We start from the raw sequence: 23,946 nt of genomic DNA on the forward strand, positions 1-23,946 counted from the left end.
GTTTGATTGGGTTTGGTTGGTTGGTTTTTTAAATCAGGTTAGCTTTGTGGTGTTGAATCCACCTTGCCATGTTATGTTATTAGATGGAAACAATGTCCCGCGCAAAGCAAGGAACACAGCACTATACTGAGAAAAGGCAGCAGTGGAACTTGTGGTTTTAGTAGTTGGAGATAATATAACTTCCTCACCCCCTAACTTATAAAGTGACGAAATTTGTCATTGGAAAGTCCAAAAAGTGTCTTTACTTGAAAAACATGCATAACATTTCTAAAAGTTCAACAATGCTGATATGCTACAAGCCTTATGCTAGTGTCTGATTTTGACTTGCAAACTAAACATTTTCCTACCTTATTTCACTTACTGGGCCCAATCTAGTAAATGCAGTCTGAGCAAAATCAACCAAACAACAACGACAGCCCCAGCAAGAATATGCATGCTGTTCCTTCTTCCTTCTCCCCAGAAAACAGGAGAATATTCACGCGGGATGTGGGAAGTCCTTCCAAAGGAAGAGATTTGGACCAAGACATTCCATTCTCCCAAGCAGGTGATCTGACTGCTTACTTACAGGGTGTTACAGAGGGGACCCTAAACTCTCCTGCCAAACCATACCTAACGTATCTATCAGTTATTCATTTTGTCAGAAAGAGACAACCACCCTTTCCTTCCTCCACAATCCTGAAAGGAAGAACTAACAGTATTCCCCTGGGATACGGAACATGTAGGTACTTTCTCCAATAACTATAAGGTGGAAGAGCTGCAACTTAACATGACTGAAGATTATCTTCTCTCTGTGAAAATTAAAAACTGTAGCACATTCTCATTTGATAATCACCAGACTCTTAGGGAAATCTGAACGAATTAAGTCTGTGATCCTACTGAAGATCTCAATTACGGCGTTTACACAAAACTTTCTAAAATTCCAAGACTGCATATTTCTGTGGGTTTTTTTTTCAACCAATCTCAGAAGGAGCTGCAAAATGCAATAAAATCTGAAAAAAAAACCATTTAAAATTTTGTTGTGTACATTCATGATGATAAGGATTTTGTTTACCTAACATTCGTGATGTTATCATTAACACCCCAGAAAGAGATTGGCAGAGATACAAAGATTCACCATACCCATAATCATCAATCAGGTGGGAACCAAGCACTACGACATCAAGCTCAAAGAACTGTGGTTCTGCCTTAATACCAAACATAATGGGAGCTAATTTTGAATAATCAGCACGGTTGCAAGTAGCAACACAAACACGAAGTTTGTGGTTGTTTTGATTCTTCTCCATGACTTCCTTTTGTTTCTGTTTTGAAAGATTCTTGAAATACACCTCCTGAAATAATAGGGGAAAAAAAGAAAGAAAAGCAGCGGCATTAATAATAATCTTTATAGAAAGTAAATGGTACACTTCACGAACAGCATGCACAAATGCAGCCCAGAATTGTGGACACATATTAACTCATCCATTGATAACAGACAACTGATACTTGACAGTACCTATCATTAGAACATTTTAGAAAAGGACAGATTTTTTTTTTTAGTTAAAACTCACTTTAATACCTCTAGTTCTATAAATAATATATGAAAATTTTATATAAACAATATCTAAGTATTATGAAATTCATTATTAAACAGTAAAATACCTTTTTCCTGGTCAGACGGAAACTTCTGTATAAGTGGAAAAATTATTGCTGCCTTAGTAAATGAAAGAAAAAAAAATCTCATATTCCAAAACCACACAGTGGAACAAACTGCTGAAAGATACATCCACTGACAGACTCAGTGAACAAAAAGAGAAAGTTTTTGCCCAAGTCAGTTTACATATCTGTTAAACACACTTTGGTAAGGTAAAGCGAGTTAAACATTGACTTCTAAACCCCTTCCATACTATTTTGCAGGCCAAAGTACACGCAGATATTAACTAATACAGTATTAAGTTACAGTAGGACAACAACTTTTGGAGACAATTAGACAAATAAGGATGATAATTATCATCAGGCAATTTGGGGGCTATTGAAAAAAAAGGGGGTTCTGTCAATTAAAATGCCACAGAAACTCAGTATTTTTACAGGCAAGATCAACAGTTACTGTAACAAGACGTTTTTTCTAATACAGTTTTACAGCTTGTTTAGTAGCTGATTAAACTATGCAATAATTTTTAATATTTACCTATCTTCTGTTTACCATTTTGCCTTACTGCTCTTATTGTGATTTGTATTTTGGAAAAAATTTTTTTTGATTTGTAATTGGAAAAAACATTGAGAAAAAGAAAAGCCTATAAAAAAAGTATACAGCAATAACTCCCCCAAAATAACCCAAATTTCCTCTCCCCCCCCCCCGAAACTGAAACTACTGAGTTGGTTGCAGAGGGCATCAGACTAGCTATTTATAACTTTTTTGTTGTTCTCCTTCAAAAAATAACTGGATTTTAAATAAGTACCATCCTTTCAGTATAAAAATCTAACATTGTGTCAGATTTTTACTCTAGTTTAATGTCAAGTAAACTTTTTCCAGATTAATGCACAAGGATTGCTCATCTCTGACTCAGACAAAGCAGTATGAATCTCTCTACTGGTTCTGACAGCTGGGGAAGCTCTTTCTGAGAAGCTTCTGTGCAAGCATGACAATATTGACATCTAATTTCATGCTCCTTTTATATTACATTTACTTTTTTTTTCCCCAGTAAATTTTTAAAAGAAAGGCTATTGTGACATCCCAGTCCTATGAAACTTATGAAATTCAGCAACTTTTCAAAGATTTCCCTGTTTTTAACACAGATTATCTTAGGTTTCATCACACATAATGAAACAATGTTTTGGTACAATAGTCATGTTAGGGTGATCAGGAATCTATCCCAAGTTATGAAAGCTAAGAGACATTTCTAGTCTCCCCTTGCAATCCTTTATGGCTCTGCAGAACTATGACTGACAGTGATTTTTTTTTTTCTAGTTTAACTCCAACAACCATGACTCCTGAGAGAGTAGTTTACACTACCTTTCAGAATGAAACTGAAGTGGAGAAAAGCAAAGAGGGCTGCCGTGACTAAGCTCAGAAGAAATGCCATTTCTCATTTACTGAAGCAAAGCAGCCATGGCAACGCCAACCAACTTCAGTAGGATAGATGCAGCCTGGAATTTCAGCATTTGATTACTATTGTGACAAATTAAGCCGAGTTCTATGGTTTTGGCCATAAGGTAATAGATACTATTTGATTTACATTGAGCCTCTTCATTTGAATTTACGTTTGACCCTTACTTCAAAAGTAGTATGTTAATTAGTTTTACACTTTCAAAGGGTCAGATGATAATCCTTCAGGCAAATTAATTATTTCCTCACACTGAAAACATCTGCAGTTATGTGCGTATATGATGGCTGTTTTAATTTAATTTTTGTCTTTCTTTTTGTCCAACAGGCTTGAAATATTTTAAATGTACGTAAGAAATTCAGTACCTCATGTCGAAAACGTAGAGAGTGTACTTTGCAGGATTTTAGATGCTGCATAAAGGTAGGTTAGAGAGCATGTCATCCTGTGTCACTGAGTGAAATCTGAAACCACATCAGCTAGATTCAGATCTAAGGGAACCACTGCTTTCTCATCTATAAAACAACCTCTTTTTGGAGATGGCTCTCAGCACTGCGTATGTAAAAAGAGCTATTAATTCAAATAAAATCCTGTTCAAGATGTGAAGGCCACTTCTGACATCCCTACAAGCTTTGTCTTCGAAACTGCATGAATAATGTCAGTATAGTGTCAGAAGCAAGCCTCTCACAAGACTCTTCAAGTCAGCCATTGCTGCGTACATATTCTATACCATACAAACTGAGAAGCCAAAGTAAAAGGGCACAGAATAGGGAAGTAACAAAGTGAGCTTACCCAAAGTCTGCTCACTCCAAGTTACCTGCCTGAGCTAGAACCATCACTTCCCCTCTGACAAAGCAGTTACCTCTTCATTTACACAAAGCAGGCTTTTGAGAAGCAGAATAGTTTTCTGTCCTCCTTTCCTCCTTGATCTTCAAGCAGTGTCTAAATTTTAGAACCCTTCAATCCAAATCCAGAAAATACCATCTCCTAAAATAGTAAGTCTGTGAGTTGTAAGGAAAAAAAAAAAAAAAGAAAAACTCATGGTTCACCATAACTACAGATCTACCAGAACTGAACTGCTAGATCACACATCTTTCTGGCCACACAGATCACATTTAATTACAGTTGCTATTGCCTGTAACAATGGTCTCTTGGAATAAGTTTGGAGGAAGACACGGAGATACTTCAAAGGCATATGAACTGACCAGAATCAAAAGCAATTTGTGCTATTTGTGCATTTCAGCTTCTGTTAACATTAGGCTTCAGCAAGCCCCAAAGCAGAATTATTTTTAGCACTGCCTTAAATCTCTATGACACAATAGTTTCAATAAGTTGCAAGTAAGGCACCCACAGGTCTTGGTGCAGACACAGTTTTTCTATTGCTGTCAGTTTTAACACCCGCTTTTCTGAAGACCCAGAACATTTACCCTAGCAAAAGGACTGGTAACAATCCAATGTGAGTGCTGACTGCATGGGGAAATTTACCACTAATTAAACCTGTTTAGTGTTTTTCAGTTTAAGTTGGATGATGATTTCTAAAGAAACGTGATGTATTTCCTCCTTTCTCCCACAGCTGCAAAGCGCCACTCCTGCCGTACACGCACCCGCAACATACGCTAGCACACACCTCTGCACGGAAAACCCTCCGGCCATCCGGCACACACGTGTGCGCCTATCTGTCCGCTGGGTCGTTTCCTCCACAGGCCTGTTAAATCCGCGTGCGGAACGCCAGTCCTCCAACACGCACAACCGCGCACGTGCCTCTCTGTGGACAGCCTTCCCATTGTCCCCGATTTGCACACGCGTACACACCCACACCAACGGCCGTTGTCTTTATTCCCCCGGAAAGGGCCGTCTCCCCAAGACACGTACAGGCACGCACGCCTTGACAAGGCCGTTCCCGCCGAACGTCACCACAGACCCGTGCCCGTGACCCCCACGCAGGCCCACTCGCTCCATACCCCGCCGCACACGTCCTCACACGCCCTGCGCGCTCCGGCCGGCACCACCCTGGCGGCAGCGCCCCGGGCGCATGCGCCCCCCCCACCCCCGCGGGCCGCGGCGGGTGACACCCCCCAGGCGCAGAGGGGGCAGCTCTTCCCGCCCGATGACGCCCCGGCGCGGTCACCGACGGCTCTGCAACGCCCCCGCGCCGCCGGGCCGTTAGCCGGTACCACGCGCCCCTCCCCCCCGGCAGCACGACTCGAGCGGCCCCGGTCCGTCTGGGCGCCCAGACACCGCGTAGGCCGGGTCAGGACTGCGCGGCCCCGCTTCACGGTCACCTCGCTCCGCGGCCACCTCACCGCCCCGCCGAGACCGCAGCGGCGGCGCTGGAAACCGAGCGCATCGCAGGCCGAGCCGGCACGAAGGCACCACCCCCGGCGGAAAGGTCCCGCCCCGTCCCGCCCGCCTCCGCGGAGGGCTGGGGGAGGGGAGGCCGGGCCCCGCTGAGCAGCGGGCATCCCCCGGGCTGCCAACAGCCGCGCCGTGATCTGCAGCTCGGGGACGGCCCCGGGGCCGGGGGCCTTCCCTGCTGGCCTGGCAGCGCGCACCTCCTGCCGCGGCCGCCTTCGTAGTGACAGGGCAGGAGCCGTGAGCACCGTCCAGCTGGGACATCTCCCTGACGAAGGGCTGAGCGGGGCGGCTGTCCGTGGTGGTGGTTCTAGGTCATACGCTGGTTTGCCTTCGTAACGAGGAACCGCATCCTTGTGTCAGGACAGCCTCTTACTGGCTGTTTATATATGGAATAACCTGATGGAATAACACATCAGAGCAAGCCACTTAAAACTGCTGAATGATCTCAGAGCTTCAGTGAGGACTACCATTACGTTAAAGGCTTTTAAAATGAAGGCTGTCTGAAAACTGTGGACCGTGAGGTTGCCTGTAGGAGATGAAAAGCGAGGACAGAAACAGAAAATAAGGAGGTTGCCTGAACTTGCAGGCCGTGATGAACTAGAGCCCTCTACAGTTAGAGCACCTGCCTGTAGGTCATGAAGAGTTTCTGGGCGTGCTGCTGAATTCTATGACTTTGGTCATTCAGTCAAGGAATACCTGCAGTTCCTGAGGGTTCAATACCCCAGGCACCACGGGTAACAACAGCAACCTATGCTCGCTGTATTTTGCTATGGAAGACCTAAATAAAGCATTTTGGTAGCTAGTGTCATGCAATCCTAGTAAAATGAGAATTCTTCACCCATTTTTCTCCCTCTGATCTGTGTGGCTGGAACCTGACAGTCTAATGTGGTAGGGCCATCCATTTGATCAAGCCTGTGCCACATTCAGCTGTTTGGTACCTGCACTCTGACAGTTTTTCCGTCCAAAATGTATCTTTGTTCATCCATATAATATCTGAGGTGTCTCAAATCCTTTCTACTTTCTCCCTCTACTTTTCAGAAAAATTAGCCTTAATAGTGACTCCTGTGTCTGACTTACCTGAAAGAAATCAGATGCAAGGAACGGGAATGGCTGTATTCTTGTCCTTTACTAGGGAGAAAAAGCTGACTTTTCTAGCAGTTAGGAAAATTTGTTTAGAAAGGCTTTGAGGAACAAGTACTGAAGTCTTCAACTAAAAGAGACTCTTAAATAGGAATTGAGGAAATGTAATCTAAAAAGTAAAGTAAAAAGCCTTTAGACTTGCCCTTGGGAATTTAAAATTCTGAATTGACTGTTTCCCAAGACAGACAGAAAGAACATCTTACGGTGACGTTCAGAAAGTCCTCAGACAGCTGTGGTCCAATGAGTCATAGCTCCTAAAAGCCTCAGTGTTTTGAGAATATTGCAGCACACCCACTTCTCAAATTACCGGGGATCTTAACTCGAAATACTGACCAGAGGTAGTAATAGCAACTGGAATGCACCTTAGGTTCAATTCATGTCCCACTTAAGTCATTTTCATTGTTCTCTGCATCACTAGATTTTCTTTGTGCATATTACACCTTGCTTAGAAAACTACGTGCGTTTCAGAAATGTCATTATAAGTAATTTGAATTGTCTCCTGTAAATGCTATCAGGTTATGATAAGCTCACCGGTATATCTACATCTGGTTTCACTGAAACAAAATGCTGAGGAAAAGCCTGAATCATACTTGAGCATGAGTGTATGAAAGTGTGTATATATTTACAAATTCAGAATTATACTAGTACTTACGCAGCTAGAAGCAACTGCATTGAGAGTCAATTATTCTTACAACAGCATCAGTGCATCTCTTGATGTGTTGGGTTTTTTTTTCCAGAAATGTTCTAATGGTGTTTCAGCATCTTGCAGCACAAGCTGCAGAAGAGGGAAAGTTTATGTTCCTTCTGGTTATTTCTCCCCCACAGACCTCACATATTACATAAATAGGACGAAATTTATCTCGTGTTACTGAGTAAGCCCTACCCCAAGTCTCTCCAGCAGAGAGACAAAGGCTCTCCAGAAAGATGAGATGGAAGGAGAAGCCTCAGCCCATAACCTGCCTGCTCCAGTTAGCCTTACCCTTTGCTGCTCGAAGTCTCCAATGACAGTGGCCCCCTCTCCTTGCCAAGCCCTGAGGCAGTGCTAGGGCTCATTAGAGGAGTAGGATCTCTGCTTTCACATTAATTCATTGGCGCTCTCCTCATCAAAAAGCTATGCAGAAATGGTAACAGCCCTGCAGGGACTTAACAGACATTAATACACAAAGTGTTGGGAAATGCTGGAGATGAGGAGCTTGCTTCTTTCTAGAGAGGTCTTGCTGCTTAAGATTTGACCAGAAAGACCAAGATCATCTGATTTGGTTTGCAGCTGGCTCAAAGATCATACTCTTTGGAAACCCATCCTGAAAGAGGTGAAAGGTGCTAAACTGTGGTCTGACAAGGGATTTGTCAGTGCATGACTATGTCCAGGAGATGGATAGTGTGGACAGACTCAGTAACACTGCGATCTTCTGCACTGGGGCTAAGCACCATGTTACTTCTTCCCTCCTGAAAGCAAAAGACTATGTCTTTTTAAATCAACATCTACATGAGGTGGAGCTTTAATTACTTCTTTCCTTAAGTCTTCATTTACATCCATTTTATTTATGTCAAAACCAGTTGCCGAGTATAAGAAAGTGAAAACATAGGCTAAGATTTTCAAAAGCAACTAGAGGCAACTGTCCATGTCAATTCTGTACTGTCCAGCCTGAAACACTTGAAAGTAACCTGAATTTTAAAGGTAAGGGTCACAGTGCATTCAGAAGAGCAGGTCCTTCTGACAGAGCCAAACTAATAACTTCTGAAGACTCTGGCACAGCGGTGCTCTGCTGGTGTGAATGCACTCCGTTATGAATATCCCTTATAGGAAAAGACCACGTGTAACACATACTACACGATATAAGGAGAATATAAACAGATACAGACAGTAGGGAAAGCATAACAAGTTATTACCTTCCTGCATTTTCCCATTTGTTCTTCCCAGTTAAAACTACCAGTTGACCTGTGCAGTTAATAGTAACTGCAAGCTAACACCCCAGCAGTGTGTTAGCTAGGCCCGTATCACATCATGGGCTTGCAGCTTATATCTGATGTTTCAAAGAAAGGGAAGAGATGGAGGATAAGACAATGACATACATGCTATGCAAAGGGAAAGTTGGGGGTTTATTCTCTCTTCATCAGAACATAGATCTCTCATATCTTTGCTCAGTGTCTTATGCTGAAACAAAAAGAGGAGCTGCATGTAGATAAGACTATTAGGCACAGAATTCCTGGCCAAGGGAGAGAAAATCCAAAACTCTGTGAAAATTTGTTCCCTGTCTCAGGGGGAATGTGTGTCCAAAGAAGAGCAACAAAGCTGGTGAACGGAGCTGTCTTATGAGGAGCAGCTGAGGGAACTGGGGTTGTTTAGTCTGGAGAAAAGGAGGCTGAGGGGAGACCTTCTCGGTCTCTACAACTACCTGAAAGGAGGCTGTAGCCAGCTGGGGGTTGATCTCTTTTCCCAAGTAACAAGCAACAGGACGAGAAGAAATGGCCTCAAGTTGTGCCAGGGGAGGTTTAGACTGGATATTAGGAAAAAGTTAATCACCGAAAAGTGTTGTCAAGCACTTGAACAGGCTGCCCAGGGAAGTGGTTGAGTCACCATCCCTGGGGGTATTTAAAAGATATGTAGACGTGGTGCTTAGGGAGGTGGTTTAGGATGGACTTGGTGGTGCTAGGTTTACGGCTGAACTCAACAATCTTAAGAGTCTCTTGCAACCTAAATGATTCTATGATTCTATGCTAAAATCAGGTGCATCAAAACCCCAGGTAACAAGCAGAATTGTGAATCTCATTGAAATAACTAGGAATTAGCTAAAAAATATCACAGGATTTTCTTTAGAGCTGCCAGTGTTCTATAACAGATTTACAGCCTCTTCTTTCCTATTGGAAAGATGGCATACGCTGATGTCTGGTATATTACAATAGAATTGAATTTGCCTATAACCTGTACAATTTGAGTCAAGTTTCCAGTAACTAGGTAGAGTTGTAGGATGTGATAGAGGCATGGTATGAAAAGCAATCTTCATTCTAGGGAATTCCTTGGTTGGGGAGGGTGTGTGGGGGCTGTGAGTATCCATCTGAAACCCATGCAAAGCACTGGAAAGAGTGCTAGCAACCTTAACAGGATTTCTTCCACTTCATTTGATCTCTAACAACTTGAGCATTTATCTTAATTTCAGCTGAAAAAACCCACAAAACTTTTCTTTGCTACTCCCTCTCTCTAAAAATAAAACAGTGGAACTAACCCACTTTTTGCTGTCATCATGTGATTCACTGCTTGTGTGATCTGTTTAATCCTTCAAAAGGGTCTGTTTTCTTTACTTGGATTAAAAGCTGTTAAGGTTATAGTTTGTCTGTTTCTTCTGAAGTTCCACTCCTGTTCAGTCCTGCTGTAAAAAATATGATTGCTATAGCTGGTTGTTGACACACGTCAAACATCCACTGGGGAATATGACACAGTTTAACATACCCAACCTGGCTTCAGACCAGTTGGTCTTGGACAACGACGGCAGCAGCCTAGGCTGGGGTGATTCTTGTGTTGGAATTCTTCCTCGTACTGTGCTGATGCCTGTGCTGTACATCTAAACCCCTTGATCAGCAGACGGTATGGTTTACTTAAAACAACATGGGGTATGTTCAAACAGGAATGAATAGAGCCACTGTACATAGAGTGTTTGGACAAAAGCCAGCAAGGAATCAACTTGATTGGAAGGTGTCATCACTAGGTAAGAATGGTGGGTAAGTTTGCCAAATACCAGATCCTAGTTTCCAGCTCAGCTACAGGTGGGCGTTACTTGTTATGCATATTTGATTGAGGAAACCAGAAGAAGAAGAAGAAAAGGAAGAAAAGGAAGAAAAAAGAAGAAAAAGAAAAGGAATAAGAAAAAGAAAAGGAAGAAGAAGAAGAAACAGGAAAGTTATCTGGATGCAAATGGCTCTCATACATGAAAGACCAGAAAGCAAGTTCCGTTAAGCTTTCTTAGTTCTGGTCACTTTGGGCTTTTATCACAGTAACAAGTTGTTTACATTTCTTTAAAGAGGCAAGTTTGCAAGACTGAGCGTAATTCTCTATCCAGATTTAGGTGGAAGCTAAACCTAAGTCGTTTCTGCTTCATTCCTACTGTGTTATCACAGTTTTAAAGATGGAAGATACCAAAATTACCATGTTCCAGTAGTGCTGTGGTTCTGATCTTGTGTTCTGCTCTGCACCATGCAACCCTCTGCCCTCACTCCAATCTTCCTTTTGGTGCATGCAAAGAGACTAAGGGTGGATTGTGTTGTCTGTCCGGAGCTGTGCATTTGGGTCTGTGAAGGCTTGTGAGCTCTAACAAAGGTGCAAGAGCTACGCTGTTGTGGAGTGGGAAGTCCAACAGGCCAGAAACTGGGAGGAAAGGAGGGCAGGAGCCAGAAATCTTATCTAGTGATAAGACTGCCTATTTTTTCCACTTAAAATTGACATACAGTGTTGAAAAGAAAGTTCAATGGCTGGCAGCAAGGAGGAATACTGCATCAAACTCTGGCCTCTTGTCACTATTAATAAATACCTCCTGTGTTGCAAACAGGTCTAGAGGTTCCTATTTGCTCTTTTTGTCCAACTAATACCTCTTTTTTACATCTTTCTTACCCCTTCTGAGGCTCTATGGCATCCTACTTACATGCAGCTGTGTTTTTAATGGGACTGACAGCTGACAAATATTTGAAATATTATGTCTTCACTGGTGATTCCTAATTTCTAATTTTAAGTGGTACTAGTGCTACTACATAATAAAAAAATAATCTGTTAAGCAGAGGTATAATGTCAGGACTAAAGAATGATAATAGTAAGCACATATTTCCACCTTTTTTCCATATTAAAAGACTTTGTTTTGTGTGTACTTTGTAGAATTTTACCTTGGCTATTAACTGCACTAAGACAAAAAATGTGATGAAAGAAGAAAATGTGATTGTAAAGATGGTTACACTACAAAGCGTACGGCCAGTTTACAATTTTGAAGACAGATGACGAAATTTTGAGAGAGCAAATAAAATGCACAAAGCAGTGCAGCTGTAGCTGTTCACTAAGCAAAGGGAATTATTCCTGTCTTGGAAGCTTGTAAGACACTAGGCATCATTAGCTGAGTTATTCGAATGTCTTCTTTAATCACGTGACTTTTACAGAAATCTTAGATCCTAACCTATTACATGGCTATTTCATTTGAAGAAGCTAGCAGAGATGTAATGGAAGGCTCAAACACTAGCCAAAAGCACAGTGTTTTCTGTACGAGGTGTTACACAAAACTACATCTTAGTTTTTCAATTCTGGGTCAAGAATAAAATGTCCTCATTTTTTTTGTTTGGAGTATCTGTAGCCCTTATTTTCATTACCAGCGATCTCCAGAAATGATTTTGTTTTTCCGAGCAAGAAACAAAAGTCAAGGAAAAGCAAAAACAAGCACACAATTTTAAAAGAGGTGCATCTCTGAAGAGTGCATAGAAAACCTTCAATCAACAACCTTCTGTAAATGTGCTTTACTTGGACAGGAAGCCAGGACCTTGTAAATGATGAAAAGCAAATCTTTGGTGTTCAGGATGACATTTAGGAAAGAAAAATACCCCACAAGTTAAATGGCCATTTACTTCTTTCCTTCCTTCTTTTTGATACTTATTTGGAAAAAAAGTCACATGAAGGGCATCTGAGTCAGCTGTTGTTCTGACTTAACTTTCAGGATAGTCTAATCTTCTCAGCTGGATTTGCTATCCATGTTCTTTCATTACAGCTTGGATTTAGTACTGGATACTTTAATGAAAGATGGTTTAGAATTACAAAGAAATAAAAGCAACTGCTAAAATATTCCCTCTTTTTGCAGGATGGGCAACTCTCCTGATAGATGTCCTAACTTTAACACGTGTCCATAGGCTATGCTGAGTCCCTCTGGGAAAAAGCATACACTGCTGCGTGACTAGCAGCCTCTTTTCCCAAGGCCCTCTATGTGCCAGGATGTAGGAGGTTACTGAAAGTCATATGCTTACGGATCACTTTCTGACTGGCCTGGCTGCTGAGGCAGTGTTTATTAGAAACTCGGCCTGAATGTCCCTGCCATTTGGCTAGTGAGACTCTATGTTGTGAGAGGCACTCCCTCTTACTTTTCCTGTGCTTTCTGAAACCTCCTTGTGCATCTCTGAAAGGCAGTTATGAAATACTGACATTGTGTAGCATGCTTTCATGCCTGCATTTCCTCATACAAAGTTCTATGAGCCATCCTAACCTTCTCCAATGAAATTGTAAGAAAAAGCATCCAATTTGAACAGAATTTTCAAAAGGACATTTTGTATTTTCAAAGCTAAGTACTTTGTGGGAAGATCACTATGATTAGCTTCTACCACATGAAATCATGTTGGTTTATGGAAAAGATTACAGGGACCCTTGACTCAGCACTAGTCTCAGTTCCACATAACCCATAAAAATCCCCTTTCCCTGAGCAGCACAGCATTGATGGGAATCTCCTTTCCTTAATTACCCCCCCAAGTGTGGGCTGCCAACCTTCTTACTAGCTAAAGTTCTCCAGGCTGCAGGCAGACTTGTTAAGTAGGATATATGCCAAAGGAACAACGCAGCAGAGGTGAGAAATCTTCTGGTAGAAGAGTGCTGCCAAGTCAAAAAGTCCATTTAGTCTTTGTGTATTAACATTCTAATTTAAAGCCTTAGGGGACATGCAAACATTCTATAGTTTACATAAGCACCCTTGATTTTCTTAATATGAATGGGGAGATTTGTTAATTTTCACTTCTGTTCAAAAGTTGGTTTGCTCTTTAGCATCTTATGTACTGACACATAACACGTGGTGTCACACTTGGACTTACAGCACCACAGGGAAACACTGTTACAAGAAGGCAAAAAGTGTTGTCAATTAATTTCTTACTTAAAATTAAGGACAATGGGTATGTTTTCAGTGCTTGTTGGAAATCCAGCCTAAATCTGAGTCCTAGATGGAAGCCTTCATTGGCGAATATCCGAGGTGATGGTATTTCTCAACACCTCCAGATCTCAGGGAAACCTGGAGCCAAATCAGAAGTCCAAGCTGGCTGGGAGGCAAGAGGAAAGGGAGGATATGTAAAGAAACACTTCAGAGAAAGAGGTATTTCCAGCTGACATGGTAAGACATTCAGATTCAAATGGGATAAGCCTTCTTTGCATAATAGGCACACACCTTTTGTTTTGTATTTTGTCGGGCATCACCTCCGATGCTTTTTCCATACCCTTCCTGCATGCAGAGCGCCATATCCCCTGGTAGTATAAAACAGCTGACAGGCAGCTACAAAACCTGCTCTACAGGTGACAAAGTCAACAGTCTGGGGCAACAGTAGCAGCAGCACTGCTTGCTGCAGTGGGAGTGCTGGCCAGGGGGCAAGGAATCAGAACAAGCCCTGGTGGGCTTGGCTGGCTTTTTGCCCCTCTCCCCAGTGTCACCTTCCCAACCTTTCTGGACCTGCTGTCACTCTTTTCCCTGCTGTATGCCTCTTCCCTGCCTTACCCTCAACGTTGTTGTCACTTCAGTTGCTAGCTGAATGCCTTCTAAGAAAACCTGCCTAAAAAATTACCCCAGAGAACTCAAGCCCCTTTGTTACCCTGCTTGCATTCATGTCTTTCTCCCAACCCCTGTCCATATCCTGCTTGGATGTGAATCCTTTGAGGGTCTGTGCCTTTCCTGCCACGGTGCCTGTACAGCACCTGGCATGGCGGGGCCATTCCTCATTGCCGCTAGTACATCAGCAAAATAAAACTGATTAATAATCCTGAAAGCCTGCCGAGACCACCCTCCAGGTCGTATCTCAACATGGGTGAGTCCAAATCTAATCTCTCATCTCCCACATAATCGACAGTCAGAGTGACAAGGAATAGAGTGCTAGCTTTGGGAAGGTCACTAGCTCCCCATAGCTTGCTACGGACTTAATAACGAAAAGAGAATCCAGAGAGAACGGGCACAAAGGGGCAACCATTTAGCACCGTTCTCCGGAGAACTTCTGAATTCCCAGCACATTAGCCAGCACGGCCGCGAACCCCACATGCCAGATGGCGGAACGGAGGGACAGAGACGGGTCCGCGTTGGCCCTGGAGGCGGCACCTGCCGTGACATCCTCGCCGAGCGGGCAGGGGAGCTCGCTCCCGGGGTTCACCGCACGCCGGCTGCCGGCTCGTCCTCCCCCGCAGGGCCGCCCCGGCTCGCTCCCTCGCCGGGGGTACAGCGGCTGGCAAAGGGCGGCTCCCGCAGCCCCTGCACGGCGGGCATGCCCGCAGGCGGTCCCCCGCCCGCACCGCCGGGCCCTCCCCCCTCGGGACCCCCGCCGACGGCGAGAGAAACCTCTGACTTACGTGGGGGCCGCGGGCGAGCGGCTCCCGGCGCGGCGGGGCGTTGGTTCCCATTGCGGCCGGCGGGTCCCCAGCGCCGAGCCGCTTCCCGGGTGGCTCTGTCGCTGCCAGGCCGGGGCCACCGGGCCGCCGCGGGAGCGGCACCCGGGTCCGGGGCCACGCCGGGACCGCCCCGCGCCGCAAGCACCGCCTCCGCCCGCCGCCGGGCGGGGGCCGCGCTCCGATGTGGAAGGCGCCGGAGGGGCCGGGGATGCTGGGCTTCTGCCGGGGCTTCCCGGCTGCTCCGGGCTGACCCCGCGCCGAACCCCGCCCGAGGTCGTCAGGCGTGCTGGGGGCCAAGGCTGTGGCACCGCACTTGCGAAGGCCGTGCCGGTGTTCCTGCAGGGCAACGTGGGAAGCGGGGGTCTGCCGTCAGGGTGCCCCGCGTGTCAGGCGGTATTGCCTCCTAGTGTGCTCCTGTGTCTCAGGGAGCCATTTCCCTGCTGGGTACCACCTGTGCGCGCACAGCAGTTAGGAGATGCAGGCAGCCTTACTGCTGCTAAGCCTACTCTGTGGATATTACCAGCTAGCATCAATGACATCTTGTATTTTTAACATTGCCGAGACTACCCACATCTGTTCAGAACAACAGAAACCTGCAGCTGTCTCAAGGCAAGGAGCTTGGGAAGCGTCTATGGCACCTGCATCAAACAAGCGAGTCTTCCAAGTGCAGGTCTGGAAGGCAGCAGCAGCCAGAACTTTAGAAGCTGTTTCTTGCCTTCACGTACGCCATTTCAAGGCTGTGTCTTGCTGTGTCTTGTTTGCAGCTGTACCTTTCAGGTCGTTGTGCCTGCATGTTTGCCCTGTCCCAAAGGAACCCTGCAGTCACCCTTCTCACTAGCTGGGCATCGGTGGTCTGCAGGTGGTGAGCAATTGTGCTGTGCATCACTCATTTTGTACATTATTGATTATTATTATGACTATTACTCTCTTGTTTTTCTGTCATATAAAACTGTCTTTATCTCAACCCACGAGTTTTACTTTTTTTTTTTCTTTTTTTTTTTTTTTTTCTGACTCTCTCCTGCCATCCCACTGGGGGCAATGGGACAGACGAACAGCTGTGTGGTTGTTTTAGCTGCCTGTCAGGTTAAACCATGACAAACACACATGTTCAACTCAGCACATAAATTTATAGCAGAAGCACTCTAGTAAGCAGGTCAGTGTACAACACCTGTAAATTTTACTGATTGGCTCTTCCTCTGTGACCAGATTTACACCTATACACAAACAATTCAACAGTAGTGGCCATGACTATTGCTGAGAGATTTTTTTTTAACGTGGGATCAACATGCTCTGTTGTATGTGTTTTAATTCATCCCTTTGCAGCCATAGAAGTTTATAATTTTTTTGCATTCTGTTAGCGCGGCATCTTTCTAGCTGCTCATTTTTTCCTGTTCTATATCTACAGGCTGCTAAATAAAGTATCAGAAGAAAAGGAAGAACAATAAGGCAGCAGCAAAAGACTACAAAAGAGTGGGCACTTGTAGAATCAGAGAACAAGGAGGTACTTTGTTAGTTTGCTGTGTGTTAGTTGCAATTTTTTTCCCCTATTTTTCACATACTTACATATCTGTGTGACTCTTCTTTCAAAATGTTTTTAACTGTGAGTTCTTTTGCTGTTATCTGCTTTCTTTGTCTCAGAAAAATACCTTATTTTTTTCTATCTACAATCTAATCTGAAACCCACCAGTGTCACACTCTGTTCCACAGAAGTCACATCCTCCACACACGTTTTTGCAGCTCCTACTGCTTCTCAGCATTGAAATATTCACTTAGCAGATTTTCTTCTGCCAGGGCTGCATTATGCATGTGTATATGTGTATGCATACACATAAATGTATATATGCAGGTATGTTTTGTAAATATGTTTGCCAGCTATGGGAGATTTCAGAAAACATGCTGTATTCAAATTTTCCTGTATCTGATACTTGGCTTCTAAAATTTCTCCAATGTTGAAAAAAAAGGATGTTATATGGAGCTTGAGGCTTTTTTCCTGCCCCCCCCCCCCCCCCCGGCACAACATTACATAGAAAGAAAAGCCCAAATTCCCTTGGGCTTCCCCAAGCTTAATTCCCTTCTTGCTGCACTTTTCCACTTTAGCAAACATTTGTCATCCTGTTTCTCCAAATCTCACTGATCATTTGTCTGGCATGGGACCTTTACTTCCTACTCCCTTAATGATTAATCCATTTCCAGAATGATGGCCTTTGTTTTGGATTGATACTAATGTAAGTTCATTTAACTCTATTGTTCCTTTAGTACTGTATTATGTAGCACCGTGAAAAAGTTAAGTCTGCCAGGAACTGTGTGTGCTGGGCCACTTCCGTGTTAGCTTTATCTCCCAGCATAAACTCTGTCTTTTGCTTTTCCTGAAACTTTGCAAAAGCAGGAGCCCCAGAGCACAGGATGTCAGCCTGAGACATTCCTGAGTCTGCTCTGAAAACTAACCAAATGCCTTCAGATAAATGAGCACACTTGAGTGCTTGCAGGGACAGTCAAGTGTTCTTGTCTTGGTCCCTTGTGCCACATAAGTTGTACTGGTGCTTTCCGCAGTGTGCAGGAAAACATGACCACAGGCTTTGGACGTGCAGTAAAGTACTGCAAGGTGCTTGAAGTTCTACACCAAAGTAGTATGAATGGCTCAGTGTTATGTCCTTTTGCCTTGGCTTCCCTAGCTGAAAGGTCACTCTTATTCTCAAGCAGGCTCTACAGACATACCTGTATAGGCATGGTAACACCTAAGTGTAAGGCTTTGTGCAGGAGGGATGGCTGCTGGATGCACAGAGTGAACCTTTGACAAGGTTTTCCCTCACTATCCCTTGACTCAGAGTAGCAACAGGTCCTTTCTTTGACATGTCCTTCTCTGCACAAATGACAAACGTAGGAGAAGGTTGTACTCTCCCTAATCTAGACTGGGCTTGTGAGTCACCTAAGGATGTACAAGTTATTTGGGCCTAACTGAGTGCCTATCTTCTCACACAAAATCAGATGTTGAGGTGCCATACATGGCCTTGTCTTCTGTCTCCTTTAGGGAACAAGTCTTGGTAAAATGTTGTTGCCCAATGTCCACTCAGTCTACAGTCTAAAAAATTATTACATTTTAATAAAATTTTGAACAATTTTTAACAATTTGGCAGTAGTTTCAATTCCTCGCCCTCTTCCCCCCATTTGATCAGAGCAGTGGCTTGGGGATGGAGATAACTCCAGTGAACAGGGGGGTTCTTCTGAGGAACAGGCTTCACAGTGAACTCAAATTGTGCTGCTTGCATTGCTGGCCAGGCTAGGCAGCTGGCACACAGCTGACAGCAGCCTGGCTGCCTGGTAATGAGAGGGGAGAAAAAAAAGGCTTTGCCTTTGTACAGTTCTACGGGATATTAAAATGAGGGATAGTATAGTGATATATAGGATATACATTCATGACTTCAATTGTCCATGCCTGTTCTCCACACCCCTCCACCATCCTTTCCTATTGGAAGGCTGGCAGCACCAACCTTTCCCTGCTACTTTTGCCTGGGCTTTCAGCAACGTCTTACAGGTTCACTTGATCTCTGTTTTGCAGTTTATACAGTCTGGAGTCCTCTGCCCTGCCCAAGTAAGGAGGCATTGGGCATGGAGGAAACTGAAATGTGGAAGTTTTGCAGAAGGTTTTTTTCTGTTCCTCTATGGGAGTTCTGAGCCCTGAGCTGGTGTTGCAGGAAATGGAGAGTGAATGTTAACTCCTCTGACCCCTTCTAGGATATACTTATTTCTCTGTGCTTTGGGGCAAGGAGGGATAGAAGTCACTTTTCAAGCAATCTCTGATTAAACAATTAACCTTGCTATACTAGCTTTTCTTGTTCTACCCTCCTCTTTGTCCCTTTATTTGCCTCCAGGCTGTTACTGTGAAAATGGCATGTGAACAAAATCCACCCAGAAAAGAACAGACACACTTAATGTAGCTCATGCAGGCTCAGTTACAAAAATGTTGCTGCAAACACTGCAGGAATTCAGTGTAACAGTTAGGGCAGTAAAATTACAGAAGGAGAAAGGAAGGATCTGAACTTCCAGAATGACAGAAAAAGAGTTGTGTTCTGCCAACGACTGCAGTGAGGGGCTGTGGACTCCTCAGGCCAGCTGGGACCTTCCACTGCCCTTTCCATCCCCTGTGTAAGAGCCTGGGCAGACTGTCTGGCAGGAGTAGAGGGGGGATCGTGGGCCCACAACGGTGGGGACTCTGGGTTGAGAGGGAGGCAAATGGGAAAGCTCTGTGTGGAAAATCCCTAGGCTTGCAGGCTTAATAAAACACAGTAGCTGGTTCAGATTCAAATGGATATTAGCTCACTCATATTTAAAAAAAAAAAGTCAAAGCTCTATACAAAAGTCCAAGGGTGTTAACATGCTAAAGGCACATGAGTTTCTGTAGCTAGTGGCATACGGTGTGGTGGATGGCTAATACATTTAGTTAGCCACAACTCATTAAAAGGAAAATCAATAGCATCTGAAATATAATAGCATCTTTGTGCCACCAGGAGCAAAACATTACGTTTATTTACATGTCAACAGCCTGTTCAAACACTCAGTGAAATCAGATCTTACTCCTGAGTCAGGTTTTGGCTAAGTTCTATATAACCCAAATAATGTGGCTGTATATAAATAAGGCTCTCAGAATAATGGCTTAGTACACAAGCTATGCGGTGCCAGAGGAAAGCATGCTTACTCCTGCTTTTCTAATTTCAAAAGATTCGAGCTGTGCTGGACCTGCAAGATCCTGCACAGATGGATTTCAAGGAGGTATTTGTAATGGTGGTTATCTTCTGACGACAGCATTGAACTACAATCCTTGTGAAGCAGGACTCTGGGAACGCTAGGTTCACATAGCTAAATATGTATGGAAGCAGGCTGCAGGTAGGATTCATTGGAGATGGTATGGGATATTTACCTAGAAAACAAGAAGGGCCCATCTGGTGTCCTGAATTTAAAAAAGGGTCACATTTTGCTTGCAGGTTTTTACCTGGGAAGATTGCAGATCCCCATATACTTTTGTGACTCAGATTGACACTTGCTCAGATGCTAGAAAAGACAAATATTTTGAGGGACTTGAGTGATTAGCTCAAGGAAAGCCACGTGGATTTCAAAAATCTCTAAGGAGGCCTGTGACCATATGCAGGAGTCATGAGGTCTAAGTAATCTTTCAGGAAACAAATCCATGTGACTCTTAGGCCCGCTAGCATGTGATTTTTGGTGAGAAAAAGCATGCAAAAAAGAGCACTTGGTTGTTACGGAGAGAACATCACTGTTAGAGGATGGTCCTCAGACAACCTCTGCCCTTAACCAAACCTGGGGAATATATCTTTACCTGCCTTCTGCCTCACTGTTGTAACGGGGTGATAGCCAGGGGACCAGCCAAGATCCAGCACTTTCCAATAAGCTCTGGTTCTTCACAGAAGAACTGTTTATGAAGGGAGCACCATGGTCAGGTGTCTGAGCATGAGAGAGCTCTGGCTGGTGGTCTGAGAGCTCCCTGTCAGGTCTTCCCTGACAGAGCAGTGAGAGGCACTGTGCGCTCCTGTCCCAAGTCTCAGAGAGGTGCCTGCTCTGAAGGCGGCTCACCCCTGAGGCAGCATATGTCTAGGCTTGAAAGTTGTCCTGGGAAGATTTAGCCAGCTGCTCTGGTATGACCCTGCAAAGTGCTCACTCCCCGTCCTTGGTCCAAGCAGTGAGATTTTCTTCCACAGCTGAAGATACCTGACCAGTAGAGGACAGTTAAGGATCGAGGTGTACAGTTTTTTGGTTAGTAGCAGATAGACAAGAGAAAAAACATGGTCCTGTCAGAAAACAACAGTGATCCAAATTCACATGGGTCTTTTCTCTGAAGGCTGGTGGTCACTCCAGTTAGCAATGAGCTGCTTCCCAGCCCTATGTGGAAAGTGTCATACTGCGTAAATGCAGGCATAGACAGGAAACAGCCCTCCCTATTATCCTGATCCTGCTGTTTAACATTATGTCCTTACTTCTTCTATGTGCATGCACAGAAGGGGCTGAATTATTGATACCATTGGATTTGTGCATTTCCCAGCACTTGGAAACAATCAAAACACTTTCACTTTGGTCCCAAATAACAAACCAAGGAATCCAGAGTTGGACACAGAAGACTGAAAATGCCTTTCATGCATTACCAACAGTAATGCTTTACCCCCCTGATCTGTGGTCAGTAAACAATGACTGCCCCATTGCTTGCAAGGAACAGCTTGGCCTCAGTTTCGCTGTTTGCTTATCAAGCACCATAGGAATTAATTTGTTTGAAAGTCCAGGATACTGTGAGAAAGTCTGAAGGAAGGAGGACTTGGTTGTCTTGTTGGAAGAGATTCAGGTTAGGGAATACTTCAGTAAATTGGACATACCTGAGGCCATGGGATAATATGCACCCATAAGTGCTGAGGGAGCTGGCAGATGTCATTGTGAGGCCACTCTTGATTATCTTTGAATGATTGTGGTGATTGAGAGAGGTTCCTGAGGACTGGAGGAAAGTAAATGTCACTCCTATCTTCAGCGAGGACAAGAAAGAACAAAGGAACTACAGGCCAGTCAGCCTCATCCTGACTCATAAGAACGGGGTGAAACAACTAATCCTGGAAACTATTAATTCCTGGAAAGAAAGTGGTTGGAATTAGTCAGCATGGATTTACAAAGAGGAAGACCTGCTTAATGAAGGTGATACCCTTCTATGATGAAATGACTGGCTTGGTAGATGAGGGGAGAGCAGTAGATGTTGCCTACCTTGACTTCAGAAAAGCTTTTGACACTGTCTTCCAAAAGATCCTCAGAGAAGCTGATGACATATGGGCTGGATGAGCAGACAATGAGGTGGACTGAAAACTGGCAGAACAGCCAGGCCCAGAGGGTAGTGATCAGTGGCACGAAGTCTGAGGCCAGTAACTAGTGGTGCACCTCAGGGGTCAATACTGGGCCCAATACTGTTTCAACATCTTCATTAATGATCTGGATGATGGGACAGAGTGCACCCTCAGCATGTTTGCTGCTGATTCAAAACTGGAGGAGTGGCTGAAACACCAGAGGGTCATGCTACTGTTTAGCGGGACCTTGACCTCATACAGTTCATCAAAGGGAAGTGCGAAATCCTGCACTTGGGGAGGAATAACCCCAGGCACCAGTATATTCTGGAGGCCAACTGGCTGGAAAGCAGCTTTGCAGAAAAGTACCTGGGGTCCTGGTGGACAACAAGTTGAACATGAACCAGAATGTGTCCTTGTGGCAAAGTAGGTGAATGGTATCCTGGGCTACATTAGGAGTGTTGCCAGCAGGTTAAGAGAGTGATCGTTCCCCTCTATTCAGCACTGGCAAGGTCACACTTGGAGTACCGTGTTGAGTTCTGGGCTCCCCAGTACGAGAGAGATGTGGAGCTACTGGAGATAGTCCAGTGAAGGGTCAAAAAGATGATTAAGGGCCTGGAGCACCTTTCATATGAAGAAAGGCTGAGAGAGCTGGTATTCTCCCAGAGAAGGCTCAGGGGGAATCTCATCCATGTGTACCAATATGTGAATGGAGGGTGTAAAGAAGAGGGAGCCAGGCTTTTTTCAGTGGTGCCCAGTGACAAGCAATGTGCACAAACTGAAACACAGGAGGTTCCTTCCGAACATTGGAAACACTTTTTTACCATGAGGGTGACTGAGCACTGGCACAGCTTGCCCAGAGAGGTGGTGGAGTCTCCCTCTTTGGAGATTTTCAAAAGCTGCCTGGACATGGTCCTGGCAACCAGCTTTAGATGGCCCTGCTTGAGCAGGGGGGTTGGACCAGATGAGCTCAGAGATTGCTTCCAACCTCAGCCATTCTGTGATTCTGTGACAGATGTTGTAAAGTATTGAAGACATGGAAAAGACCCTACAGGTCATGTACTGGCAGCTGAAGGCCATGAGGGATGCTTAAAGGTCTCTAAAATGATATCAGACACTGGTGTTCAAATGCCTAAATTACTCCTTGAGTGTGTCTTGGCAGTAACTTCTCCACAGAGCAAACCTGTTCCACTCAGTGTTGTATCTGTGGAAGGGCAGGGACAGGATGTGGATCCTGTTGAAGAGGAAGAAGATATTTGACTTATAGGTGTTGGCTCATTTGGTGCATCAAATGACACATTGCAGAAATTCCTGCAGTTTTTTTCCCAAGCATGAACTTTTTAGAGTGTTGGTTTTTCCTTTTTTTTTTTTTTCTTGGTAAGGTTTTGATTCTATTGTTTGGTGGTTCGGATCCTTGGAGGACCAGGTGTGTGTTTAGGTTTTATGGTGGCAAGGGACAATTTGAAACACGTGGCCTTGAGTATCAAGGCAGAAAAGGTCTGGGAGCCTAGATACCTTTACAGATCTGGGCCTCGCTGCTTGATACTTCCAAGGTGGAGATTACAGTCTTGGTGGCTCTGAGCCAAGTGCCTGGGACTTGGTGCTTTTGGAAAGAAGGTCTAGGCCAGGAGACTGATAGTAGAGTTGAAATCAGGATTGTGCACTGGAGTCTTTACATTGAGGGATAGGCTTGGGGTCCATTTGGGATTTGGGGTGTGCTGAATAGCAGGGAAAAAAGCCTTTATTGATGAGAAAAACTTTTCAGGATTGTACTACAGTTGCCTACAGGTACACAATCTTTCCATCCTAGAACACCTGCTGTCTCATCCTGCCTGTTTCTGACTATAAGCTAGACCAAAACAAAGCCACTGGAACAGATACCATTGTACTGGATTCTCCTCTGTGGAGAAATTTCGATCTTCGTTTGATTTGGGCTTTTTACTGGTGCAAACTATGATTGACAGGACAAGTTTCCTTTCATGACCATTTTTTACAGTTGGATCAGTCCCAAAACCAGGAGGCCTTATTCTGTCATGAAAGTTTAAGTGAAGATCTGAAATGTTTTGGATCTGAAACATACTGGATCTATACCTCCAACAGATCTTTGAAAATCAAAGGGTGGGAAAACAAGCCTTAGATGACGAAGATTTCCTTTATGTAATGGACAGAGTAGGCGTAT

General features: G+C 44.3%; 1 protein-coding gene across 10 annotated transcripts in view; it reads right to left on the reverse strand.

Annotated features, from left to right (window-relative positions):
• The window catches only part of GNE (glucosamine (UDP-N-acetyl)-2-epimerase/N-acetylmannosamine kinase), a 33,408-nt gene extending 18,287 nt beyond the window's left edge, over positions 1–15,121 (reverse strand). Inside the window, exons 1-3 of one of the 10 annotated variants that reach the window (XM_054811039.1) lie at positions 5,360–5,422; positions 1,639–1,690; positions 1,120–1,328 (exon numbers count right to left, since the gene is read on the reverse strand). In XM_054811039.1, the coding sequence (XP_054667014.1) occupies positions 1,120–1,283 (164 nt within the window). In that variant the 5' untranslated portion in view covers positions 1,284–1,328; positions 1,639–1,690; positions 5,360–5,422. Of the gene's footprint in view, positions 1–1,119; positions 1,329–1,638; positions 1,691–3,445; positions 4,052–4,704; positions 4,995–5,038; positions 5,074–5,359; positions 5,826–13,450; positions 13,613–14,901 lie in introns of those variants that run through there. The other 9 variants (XM_054811040.1, XM_054811038.1, XM_054811036.1 and 6 more) reach the window with 9 other exon arrangements.
• Positions 15,122–23,946: the final 8,825 nt, after the last annotated feature.

This window comes from Grus americana, chromosome Z, assembly GCF_028858705.1.
Source record: "Grus americana isolate bGruAme1 chromosome Z, bGruAme1.mat, whole genome shotgun sequence".
Taxonomy (NCBI): domain Eukaryota; kingdom Metazoa; phylum Chordata; class Aves; order Gruiformes; family Gruidae; genus Grus; species Grus americana.